Source organism: Pelobates fuscus, chromosome 13, assembly GCF_036172605.1.
Source record: "Pelobates fuscus isolate aPelFus1 chromosome 13, aPelFus1.pri, whole genome shotgun sequence".
Lineage (NCBI taxonomy): Eukaryota > Metazoa > Chordata > Amphibia > Anura > Pelobatidae > Pelobates > Pelobates fuscus.
This window is the reverse complement of record NC_086329.1, coordinates 25,662,169-25,674,437: the sequence shown is the minus strand read 5'-3', so window position 1 is coordinate 25,674,437 and position 12,269 is coordinate 25,662,169. Positions and strand designations below refer to the sequence as shown.

At 46.0% G+C, this 12,269-nt stretch overlaps 1 protein-coding gene across 2 annotated transcripts in view; it reads right to left on the bottom strand.

Annotated features, from left to right (window-relative positions):
• SRP54 (signal recognition particle 54) overlaps positions 1 to 12,269 on the bottom strand; it is a 46,225-nt gene that overhangs the window by 13,499 nt on the left and 20,457 nt on the right. The window contains exons 15-16 of one of the 2 annotated variants that reach the window (XM_063439172.1): positions 10,713 to 10,808; positions 8,598 to 9,432 (exon numbers count right to left, since the gene is read on the bottom strand). In XM_063439172.1, the coding sequence (XP_063295242.1) occupies positions 9,341 to 9,432; positions 10,713 to 10,808 (188 nt within the window). In that variant the 3' untranslated portion in view covers positions 8,598 to 9,340. Of the gene's footprint in view, positions 1 to 8,597; positions 9,433 to 10,712; positions 10,809 to 12,269 lie in introns of those variants that run through there. The other variant, XM_063439173.1, reaches the window with a different exon arrangement.

The following is a 12,269-nucleotide window of genomic DNA, read 5'->3' as shown; positions in this document are numbered from 1 at the left end:
TTCCGGCAGAGAAGCACTGCGATGCAAGACAAGTTCACGGCAGTTGCTGTACTGCACCTGCAATGCTACTCATGACAAGCATGGAATCCAATCCTTCAAGTCGTTTTAGCATGGTGTGAAACTCACCTGGGTCGTGCTTGGGAGCACATGCCGCCTCTGGTTAATGGCTGCAAGTGCTCAGGTCATACTTTCAGCCAATGAATGTATGCCTACAACAGCATCCTGTTTGAGTAGGAGCAGCACAAATGCGGGACCCAGGAAAGTGTCAAACTGTGCGAACAATATTTAACAGATTACACATCAGTGTCAGTGAGCTTGGCCAGCAGCCAGGCTGTTCTGATAAATTTTAACTGACCTGCTAATAATTTATGCAACTAAAATATAATTTAGAACAATAACTATTTATGTTACTTAGACATACTGATTTCTAAACACATTTTTTTCAGTTTAAAAACACATTACCTGGAGTAGAATTGCTGTGGAGTTTTGTTTTAAATTTAGAAACAAAGAATACCCAGCTCCTAAAAATTAAGGACATTAGTAAAGAAAAGAGGGACAGAGGGATTTGGACCCAAATTAAGCACTTCCGTGAAATATGGACACTTGGGAGTTACGAGATTACGATGGAATGACACCATAAACATTACATTGAGCTATGGAAGTTATGGTGTTTGGAGTGTTCCTGTAAGTTTGTGTTTAACAAAAAAAAAAAAGGAATAAAAATGATATATTATTTTTTATATTGGTTTCCTGAGTTACTAGACTGGATAGCTCAACTAAACACATTGAATACAGCGCCCATCTCTCCACTGTGTGACGCCAACAGGCAAACTCCTGGAGAACAGATGCCGCATGAAATGTCCCTTATATAAAAAGGTGTTGACCACATGCACTCACAGGAAACAGTAAAACAGACTATATTAAATGAAAAATAGTTACCAGCTGCCACGTAATAGAAGCAGAAGGTGAGCGACAGAAATCTAACATTAATTACAATTAAATAAATATAAACACACAGAACCAGAACTCTGGATTGTAATTTAGCAGGATACTTTTTGTAGCCAGGTCTCAATATTAAGAGTGAAAGCTTTCATTACTGGGCAGTTTAGCTTTAACGGTGTTGCTAGCCCAACCATATATTCCTGGACACAAATTAGGTTTTCAAGCTGATGGGCTGTGTATGAAAAGGGCTGCCATAAGATAAAGGTCCCAAGCCCAGCAACAGGTAGCCCCGTTGCCAAGCCCAGCAACAGGTAGCCCCGTTGCCAAGCCCAGCAACAGGTAGCCCCGTTGCCAAGCCCAGCAACAGGTAGCCCCGTTGCCAAGCCCAGCAACAGGTAGCCCCGTTGCCAAGCCCAGCAACAGGTAGCCCCGTTGCCAAGCCCAGCAACAGGAAGCCCCGTTGCCAAGCCCAGCAACAGGAAGCCCCGTTGCCAAGCCCAGTAACAGGTAGCTCCGTTGCCAAGCCCAGTAACAGGTAGCTCCGTTGCCAAGCCCAGTAACAGGTAGCTCCGTTGCCAAGCCCAGTAACAGGTAGCCCCGTTGCCAAGCCCAGTAACAGGTAGCCCCGTTGCCAAGCCCAGTAACAGGTAGCCCCGTTGCCAAGCCCAGTAACAGGTAGCCCCGTTGCCAAGCCCAGTAACAGGAAGCCCCGTTGCCAAGCCCAGTAACAGGAAGCCCCGTTGCCAAGCCCAGTAACAGGTAGCTCCGTTGCCAAGCCCAGTAACAGGTAGCTCCGTTGCCAAGCCCAGTAACAGGTAGCTCCGTTGCCAAGCCCAGTAACAGGTAGCTCCGTTGCCAAGCCCAGTAACAGGTAGCTCCGTTGCCAAGCCCAGTAACAGGTAGCTCCGTTGCCAAGCCCAGTAACAGGTAGCTCCGTTGCCAAGCCCAGTAACAGGTAGCTCCGTTGCCAAGCCCAGTAACAGGTAGCTCCGTTGCCAAGCCCAGTAACAGGTAGCTCCGTTGCCAAGCCCAGTAACAGGTAGCTCCGTTGCCAAGCCCAGTAACAGGTAGCTCCGTTGCCAAGCCCAGTAACAGGTAGCTCCGTTGCCAAGCCCAGTAACAGGTAGCTCCGTTGCCAAGCCCAGTAACAGGTAGCCCCGTTGCCAAGCCCAGTAACAGGTAGCCCCGTTCCCAAGCCCAGTAACAGGTAGCCCCATTCCCAGTAGCAGGTAGTCCCGTTCCCATTCCCAGTAACAGGTAGTCCCGTTCCCATTCCCAGTAACAGGTAGTCCCGTTCCCAGTAGCAGGTAGTCCCATTCCCAGTAGCAGGTAGTCCCATTCCCAGTAGCAGGTAGTCCCATTCCCAGTAGCAGGTAGTCCCGTTCCCAGTAGCAGGTAGTCCCGTTCCCAGTAGCAGGTAGTCCCGTTCCCAGTAGCAGGTAGTCCCGTTCCCAGTAGCAGGTAGTCCCGTTCCCAGTAGCAGGTAGTCCCGTTCCCAGTAGCAGGTAGTCCCGTTCCCAGTAGCAGGTAGTCCCGTTCCCAGTAGCAGGTAGTCCCGTTCCCAGTAGCAGGTAGTCCCGTTCCCAGTAGCAGGTAGTCCCGTTCCCAGTAGCAGGTAGTCCCGTTCCCAGTAACAGGTAGTCCCGTTCCCAGTAACAGGTAGTCCCGTTCCCAGTAACAGGTAGTCCCGTTCCCAGTAACAGGTAGTCCCGTTCCCAGTAACAGGTAGTCCCGTTCCCAGTAACAGGTAGTCCCGTTCCCAGTAACAGGTGGTCCCGTTCCCAGTAGCAGGTGGTCCCATTCCCAGTAGCAGGTGGTCCCATTCCCAGTAGCAGGTGGTCCCATTCCCAGTAGCAGGTGGTCCCATTCCCAGTAGCAGGTGGTCCCATTCCCAGTAGCAGGTGGTCCCATTCCCAGTAGCAGGTGGTCCCATTCCCAGTAGCAGGTGGTCCCATTCCCAGTAGCAGGTGGCCCCATTCCCAGTAGCAGGTGGCCCCATTCCCAGTAACAGGTGGCCCCATTCCCAGTAACAGGTGGCCCCATTCCCAGTAACAGGTGGCCCCATTCCCAGTAACAGGTGGCCCCATTCCCAGTAACAGGTGGCCCCATTCCCAGTAACAGGTGGCCCCATTCCCAGTAACAGGTGGCCCCATTCCCAGTAACAGGTGGCCCCATTCCCAGTAACAGGTGGCCCCATTCCCAGTAACAGGTGGCCCCATTCCCAGTAACAGGTGGCCCCATTCCCAAGCCCAGTAACAGGTGGCCCCATTCCCAAGCCCAGTAACAGGTGGCCCCATTCCCAAGCCCAGTAACAGGTGGCCCCATTCCCAAGCCCAGTAACAGGTGGCCCCATTCCCAAGCCCAGTAACAGGTGGCCCCATTCCCAAGCCCAGTAACAGGTGGCCCCATTCCCAAGCCCAGTAACAGGTGGCCCCATTCCCAAGCCCAGTAACAGGTGGCCCCATTCCCAAGCCCAGTAACAGGTGGCCCCATTCCCAAGCCCAGTAACAGGTGGCCCCATTCCCAAGCCCAGTAACAGGTGGCCCCATTCCCAAGCCCAGTAACAGGTGGCCCCATTCCCAAGCCCAGTAACAGGTGGCCCCATTCCCAAGCCCAGTAACAGGTGGCCCCATTCCCAAGCCCAGTAACAGGTGGCCCCATTCCCAAGCCCAGTAACAGGTGGCCCCATTCCCATTCCCAGTAGCAGGTGGCCCCATTCCCAGTAGCAGGTGGCCCCATTCCCAGTAGCAGGTGGCCCCATTCCCAGTAACAGGTGGCCCCATTCCCAGTAACAGGTGGCCCCATTCCCAGTAACAGGTGGCCCCATTCCCAGTAACAGGTGGCCCCATTCCCAGTAACAGGTGGCCCCATTCCCAGTAACAGGTGGCCCCATTCCCAGTAACAGGTGGCCCCATTCCCAGTAACAGGTGGCCCCATTCCCAGTAACAGGTGGCCCCATTCCCAAGCCCAGTAACAGGTGGCCCCATTCCCAAGCCCAGTAACAGGTGGCCCCATTCCCAAGCCCAGTAACAGGTGGCCCCATTCCCAAGCCCAGTAACAGGTGGCCCCATTCCCAAGCCCAGTAACAGGTGGCCCCATTCCCAAGCCCAGTAACAGGTGGCCCCATTCCCAAGCCCAGTAACAGGTGGCCCCATTCCCAAGCCCAGTAACAGGTGGCCCCATTCCCAAGCCCAGTAACAGGTGGCCCCATTCCCAAGCCCAGTAACAGGTGGCCCCATTCCCAAGCCCAGTAACAGGTGGCCCCATTCCCAAGCCCAGTAACAGGTGGCCCCATTCCCAAGCCCAGTAACAGGTGGCCCCATTCCCAAGCCCAGTAACAGGTGGCCCCATTCCCAAGCCCAGTAACAGGTGGCCCCATTCCCAAGCCCAGTAACAGGTGGCCCCATTCCCAAGCCCAGTAACAGGTGGCCCCATTCCCAAGCCCAGTAACAGGTGGCCCCATTCCCAAGCCCAGTAACAGGTGGCCCCATTCCCAAGCCCAGTAACAGGTGGCCCCATTCCCAAGCCCAGTAACAGGTGGCCCCATTCCCAAGCCCAGTAACAGGTAGTCCCACTCCCAGTAGCAGGTAGTCCCATTCCCAATAGCAGGTGTCCCATTCCCAGTAGCAGGTAGTCCCACTCCCAGTAGCAGGTAGTCCCACTCCCAGTAGCAGGTAGTCCCACTCCCAGTAGCAGGTAGTCCCACTCCCAGTAGCAGGTAGTCCCACTCCCAGTAGCAGGTAGTCCCACTCCCAGTGGCAGGTAGTCCCACTCCCAGTGGCAGGTAGTCCCACTCCCAGTGGCAGGTAGTCCCACTCCCAGTGGCAGGTAGTCCCATTCCCAGTAGCAGGTAGTCCCACTCCCAGTAGCAGGTAGTCCCATTCCCAGTAGCAGGTAGTCCCATTCCCAGTAGCAGGTAGTCCCATTCCCAGTAGCAGGTAGTCCCATTCCCAGTAGCAGGTAACCCCATTCCCAGTAGCAGGTAACCCCATTCCCAGTAGCAGGTAACCCATTCCCAGTAGCAGGTAGTCCCATTCCCAGTAGCAGGTAGTCCCATTCCCAGTAGCAGGTAGTCCCATTCCCAGTAGCAGGTGTCCCATTCCCAGTAGCAGGTAGTCCCATTCCCAGTAGCAGGTAGTCCCATTCCCAGTAGCAGGTAGTCCCATTCCCAGTAGCAGGTAGTCCCATTCCCAGTAGCAGGTAGTCCCATTCCCAGTAGCAGGTAGTCCCATTCCCAGTAGCAGGTAGTCCCATTCCCAAGCCCAGTAGCAGGTAGTCCCATTTCCAAGCCCAGTAACAGTTAGTCCCATTCCCAGTAACCGGTAGCCCAGTAGCAGGTAGTCCCATTCCCAGTAGCAGGTAGTCCCATTCCCAAGCCCAGTAGCAGGTAGTCCCATTCCCAGTAACCGGTAGCCCAGTAGCAGGTAGTCCCATTCCCAGTAACCGGTAGCCCAGTAGCAGGTAGTCCCATTCCCAGTAGCAGGTAGTCCCATTCCCAAGCCCAGTAACAGGTAGTCCCATTCCTAGTAACCGGTAGCCCAGTAGCAGGTAGTCCCATTCCCAGTAACCGGTAGCCCAGTAGCAGGTAGTCCCATTCCCAGTAGCAGGTAGTCCCATTCCCAAGCCCAGTAACAGGTAGTCCCATTCCTAGTAACCGGTAGCCCAGTAGCAGGTAGTCCCATTCCCAGTAACAGGTAGTCCCATTCCCAGTAACAGGCAGCATGGACCAGTGACAGAACCTGTTGCTAGCCAAGAATGGCGGGCCATAAGGAAGTAGCCAGAAACCTCACCTCGCCAGCCGCCATGATCCTACAGCAATTTCAAAACAACAAATCCCACAAGGCGCTTACTGGCCGCTCCCGACTGCTGCTCGGCAACCACCCAGACCGGAAATCACCCGCTAGCCTCTGTGGTGGGTGGGACGATTGTAGACAGCGCGTCACGCCTCATTCTCACAGCACGTGACATAATAGACTCTAGGATACCACAACGAGGCTTGAAACGCAAACAGGAAACGCGATATACACAGCGTTCATGCAGGTCACATGACGTGCTGTCTTGCTTGTGGAATGAGGGCCGGGGGTGTTCTATCAAAAAAACTTTTTGATAGAACAGGGGTCAGAAGGAAAGGTGTTACTAAAATATCAGTCTGGATAAAGCTGGTCTGTCAATTTTAAGATTTAATATTTAACAAGCTCGTATTTTAAATTAAATTCCAGCCCGATCAGTAGATATGTATGAGATTAAATGTATCTCTCGTGTAAATTACAGTTTTTGACACCCCCCCCACACACAAATGATGGAAAGTTGGGGTTAGACATCAGCTTGTGCATCCTATAAAGTGTGTGAACAGCACAACTAAGTGTAATAGCTGTAGGTCTTTGCTCCGCTATATCAAAAAATGTTCTTGAATATATATTTTTTTTAAATACAGTATATCCATGGTAATGGGTGAAATGAATGGGGGTGTTTGGTCACAAGTATGCTCATTTAATTGAAGAACAAGGTATCAGCATCATCATGCCTTGCTTGAGGACACTAAATGTAAAGAGCTCTAAAAAATTGGAAGCCTTCAGGGAAGAGGGGGATTTGGTGGCTGTCTGTCTAACTACAGCTAGAGATCTGTTTTAAGGCAAATGTAACTAACCACTGCCCTTTTTAGAAATATTTTGCGTTGTCAGACAAAGAACTGGGTCTGTGCACTAAAATCACTTCATTAAAATGGCCATGTAAACACATCCATGAAGAAAATTGGTGAAAAGCCTTACGGAAATGTTCATAAAAACTGCACTTGCAGCCAAAGAAAAATATTGTTTATAAGACAAAATATGCACTACTTTGTCTTATGTATTTTCCTACACTTAACAAAAAGGAGGAGGCTACTGCTGTCAAGTACTCAGAGGAAAAAGGCTTTCTTTTGAGGGTCTTGCATACAGATCATTGTACAGCGTTGATGTCGGCTCCTGGCAGATGAAGCGCCAGGAGCTGAAGAAGACCTTGCAGAAGACTATGGAGGCAGGTGTGAGGGAGAGGTTCAGGTATATAAAAACCTACTCATCCCTGCATCTGACAGACACCAGAATGCAAGCAGAGCAGTCACCATCTTTGCAAAATATGCAAAGACCCCAGTAGGTGACAGAACCGCTTTAAGGATTTAGTGCTTAAAGTGTCCGAATAAAGGGACACTAAGCACCAAAACCACTTCTGTTCAATGTAATTAGTCTGGTGCAAAAAGTCTGTCCCTACAAGCTGACTTTTGTTAACACTTCTAAGAAGAAGCAATGTTTGGCTTTGTCCTTAAGACCACCTTTAGTGGTCACCACTCAGAGCCACTAGAGGGGCTTCCTGGAGTGGTTCTGTAATCTTTGCAGGACAGAGACTTTGTGTCTTCCCTTTCGGCATGTAGATCTGCTTCATGCAAATGCATCTTTACGAGGAAGTGCTGATGGGAGCAGTGCAATGATTGCCTTACATGCGCACTAACCCCCAATGATTGCCTATGTTAAAAGATTGGATTGGCTGAGATCATCTGCAATGAGCATATCAGCCAGGGGAGGACATGGCAAGGATTTCAGCAAAGGATATAAGGCGAGTAAAACCAATTTAACCATTTAAGGGCAGGGTGGTTGAATCTAAATAAATTAGTTAACACTTAACATTGGGAAAACATGTCATGGACAACCACACTGTTACATTATTCATATTTCTACTTTATGGTTATGTATCACCATAACACTTTTATTAATTTTTCATATTACTGACCAGACATTGGGTAATGGCACTTTCATCTGTAGCCAGGATCCTAGTGGATTTAATCCACAGATTAATAACATATATAGAAGGAGAGACTGAAAAGGGGTACTGTCACTTCTCTAGAATTTACACCATTGATCATTGAAAATCATCTATAACCTGCATTTAGTTTTTTCCCACGAGATGCTGTGTTTTCTTTTAAAATTCATATTAAATATTTGACAAACAACAATACAATCCAGTTCAGATAAGGCAAGGCCTTTTGTATATATGGCTAGGTGAAAAAGACAGAGCTTATAACATTGATTGACACTGAGCCAACATGAAGTCACCCAGTTTGTGTATATTTCTGGATTAAATTTTATTTTTCATACCTCACAAATACATATTTGTTAAATATAGAGCTATTTATACATAATATTAAAAATCTAAAGAAGTGACAGATCCTTTTGCAGTTATAAATGATATAGCATTTTTACACAATGAAGAATAAACACTGGATTCTAGGCTTCTCATGATACATGTAGGATTAGCATTTAAAGAACACTCTGGGCACCACAACTTCATTTTGAATGAAGTTATGGTACAAGGCAGTCTTACCTTAAGTGGTTAAATAGTTACGAATGGATTAACTCCAAAGTTGTGACGACTATGAACATCTGAATCCTGCGCAAGAGCGATGTCCAAGGCTCTCTCAATATAGCCTTAGATATTGCTGGAGATCTAGGGGCAGAGTGTATAGACACGGTCTTCACAACTTTGGGGTTAAACGGTTTATACATTCTGCATTGATCCTACTTTTGTAAAACATGGACATTTTGTAGAAGTTTGTATGTAACTTTTGTAGCAAAAATCTAGAGGAGTGCCTACGAGAGAGAGATCACAAGCATAGCATAAATAAATAAAATCAAGTTGTGGTTTCTTTCTCTTGATAAAACAAACATACTCAAAAATTTTAAACTACATAAGCCTCTACAGAGATTGATTTAAAAAGAATCCATCAAGGAGGTAATTTTTCACAGAATACCTGGCCTATGCAACCTCGGTTACGACGGAATGGATAGTCCTTTTTAAAGCCTTTAGAAGAGTGAATGCACTTTCCAGTCATTCCATGTGATTCATATTAAATCATTGCAATAGTATTCCACAGTACTGAAAATTTAAATATTTTTTTTCCTGACTTAAGAGCACTGTGTCAAAATAATAAGAAAATTACAACCATTTATAAATTTATTTTATAGGAGACCGATTAGTAGTAAATAGCCAATACTGCTGGAAGTCCATTTAAACCAAAATGTCTCCTTTCTAATCATGGTATGGGTGCAGTTTTGCATTCACAATATAATTTGTTCCATAAGTTAAAGCAGGTCATTAGTGCTAGCATGTCCTTAAAGAAGAAAAAGGAGCAGAAGGGAGAAAAAAATAATATGATATTGAATTGCACGATGTGAATATTAAAAAGTGAAGGGTAAACTAAAAGGTACAATTTTAAAATAACCACATTTTAGTCTCCTTTTGCATTTATTTCACAAGACAGTTCTTCCAGAAATCAGGCTACATTCCTGCCAAAAGAGGTTTTGCAGTTCAGACTCCCTGCTGTGGGGCAGGGGTGGCATGAAGTATCCGCAAGGTTAGAAAGTGTTCTTCACATGTTATTAAATCCCATCATGCCTTTCATGTTACCAGCAGCTCCCTGCTGAAATTGTCTCATCATTGACTGAAGGCCGGCCATGCCACCTAGAACATAGAAAGGTTAGTTGGTGGGTTGGATGAAACGAGAAGCTGTGGTTTGTGAATGGATTGCAATTTTAATCTTAGGCTAGGCATGCAAAAGAAAGCAGAGTGAGATAAAAACAAAAAAGTAATATAAAGATTGTAACATTTAAATTAAAGGGACACTATAGTCACCAGAAAAACCACAGCTTAATGTAGTTGTTCCGGTGAGTATAATAGCTCCCTTCAGGCATTCAGAGAAAAGGCAGTGTTTACATTGCCCCTAGGGACACCTCCAAGTGGCCACTCCTTAGGTGGCCACTGGATGGGATTCCTGGCTCAGGGCTACACAGTAAGCAGCCCTGCCATTTAATGCACGGATTCAATGCATATCTATGAAGAGGTCCTGATTGGCCAAAACAGCATTCGGCCCAACCCCCTGGCCGATTTTAGCCAAAGGGTTACTCCAGGCACAAACATTGTAGGTGCATATTGTAAATGAAAACAGAAAATAGGAGAAAGGACAAAAGCTTAGAGAAATTCAATAGCTTGCCCTTCGGTAAATCTCCACTCAGGTCTAGTTTTTGCTCACGTGTGCCATTATAGAGTAAAGCTTTATCACACTGACCCCACCCATAAGGGCAGTCCAGAATCAAAATGCTGGCAAGTTCTCTCTGCATGAGAGATGCAGCAAACCGGGAGGATCACTTTGGCCTTTTTTAGGCCTTGGCAGAGGGTTACAGCGGATACCCCTCCCAGTTTGACTACCCTTTTAGCTTGGGGAGAGCCAAGTGAATGCATTGCAGCAGCAATAGCGAATAGATAATGTTATAATGAGGTAGAGATGCCACAAAGCAGGGGACTCTGGGAGCTGAATGTCAACAGGCATATTTGTGCCGAAAGCTTTACAGCTTGAAATGATTAATTTATTTAAAAAACAAAACAAAAAAAAACAGTCTTACACTCCCTGTGTAAATAGCTTCCTATTTCGAGTTTGTTTTATTAAATAAATGAAGAAAACTACAGAGTCTACAACTTTGGGACAAATGTGACAACTGAACTACGACTGCCATAAACCTCTATAGTGAGAGGATTTACAAGATATGCCTAGCACTTTTATTGGAGCAACTGGATTTACAAAACCTTCTGCAGAAGCAGAAAATCCCAGGAGTTTACAGGAAACCCCAAAGCCGTTTTTGATCTTATTTACTTGCATATTTGAATGCATTTACTATACAGTACATAGAAGAAAAAAAAAAAATAGGGGTTGGGGGGGGGACTCCATCCTATAATGTAACACTTACCCATGTGCTGCAATACTCTGGGGTCCATCATTTTAGCCATTTGCTGGTTCAGTTTGGCCATTTGTGATGGATTTACATTTTTCGACATATCACCTCCTACAAATGAAAAAGTGCTTCATTTAGATATTTTGTGGTCTATTGTGTCACACAACCTGGATTCCAAAAATGTTTGGAAATTTAGGATTTAAAAAACAAAAAACAAACAAACATTCTTAACCTTACAGTGGGTATAAGTTATACTAGTTGAACAAATTGGTGGTATTTTAAATAACATCACATTAACAATTAAAGGCCTGTTTTAGAACACTTACAAGGTTATAGAGTAAAGTGACAATTGTTGGGGATTTACATTTCAGACCAAAACAGCTGAATTGGAAAAATTCTCCAAGTCAGCTATGGTGGGGGGAGCGATGATGACAGGGCTCCAATTTCAAAGAACAAAGCAAAATAATGTTATGACTGAATTGTGACAACATACTAGTTACTCAACACGCAAGCAACGCACATTCTCACGTCCATGTAAACAAATCAGCCAACTAAACTGCAACATTGTGAATGAGAATTAAAAAAAAAAAAAAAATAGAATAAAATAAGTTTTTGAAGCTGGCCTTTGTCAGGTAACATTTGCTTTCAGTACTGCCAGCAATACATTACAAACATTGATGGTTGGTGAGGTGGAGATTCTTATTATATCTACATGGGATTAGTAACTTTTCAACACTGCAGACTATGTAGCTTGCTCATGAACTCTGAGATATTATTTTACAGACGATAAAATGGAGCATATTCTTCAGACCCAAAACTAATCTAATGGTTCCTGCAGCAATCACAGATGGGAAACGTTATTTAGCCACAGATATTACCTTACAACCAAGAAAGCCTTACAGCACTGTGTTATACTGAAGAGAGAAACAGGGAGAGGAGTCAGCGCTAAAATGCCACAGAGAAATACTTGGTATATAAAAACGGCTACACACCTTAAAAAAGGAGAGTTCCCCTAATCCCCTTTTATAGGTAGAATAAAAACATACAAAACAGAAAGAAAGGTGTGCGCCTAATTCACATAAAAAATATATACATACAAGTCCAAAATCCTACAGTAAGTCCGAAGTGATATGTTCCACCAAATATGGAAGGTACTTGGAGATGAAGATAATCTTTACGAATTGACCCTTGTAATTCAGTGGAGATAAACAGAAAGACAAGATCCCAATGGTACAGTATGTCAGCAGAATAAAATGGTAAAATGGTAGTAATAAAATATTACTCACACTTTTCAGAGCTAAAAATCCAGCTCTGATATGGAGTACGTGAAGTGGAATAATCCCCACTCAAGGATGTATGAGGTAGCGCTGGTCAGCAGGTAGTGTGCGTCAGAAGTCCAGCGTTGGTCCGGTCCAGTCGAAAATTAAAAAAGAAATAAAATATAGTGCTCTCTGTATAACGTGTAAAACAATAAATGGATGAAAATATACTCACGGTATACAGAGCAGGCTAAACTGCTCGATGTAAGCGTTTGGGTGGTATAATCCCCACCTGTGGATTATTTGTGCTTCT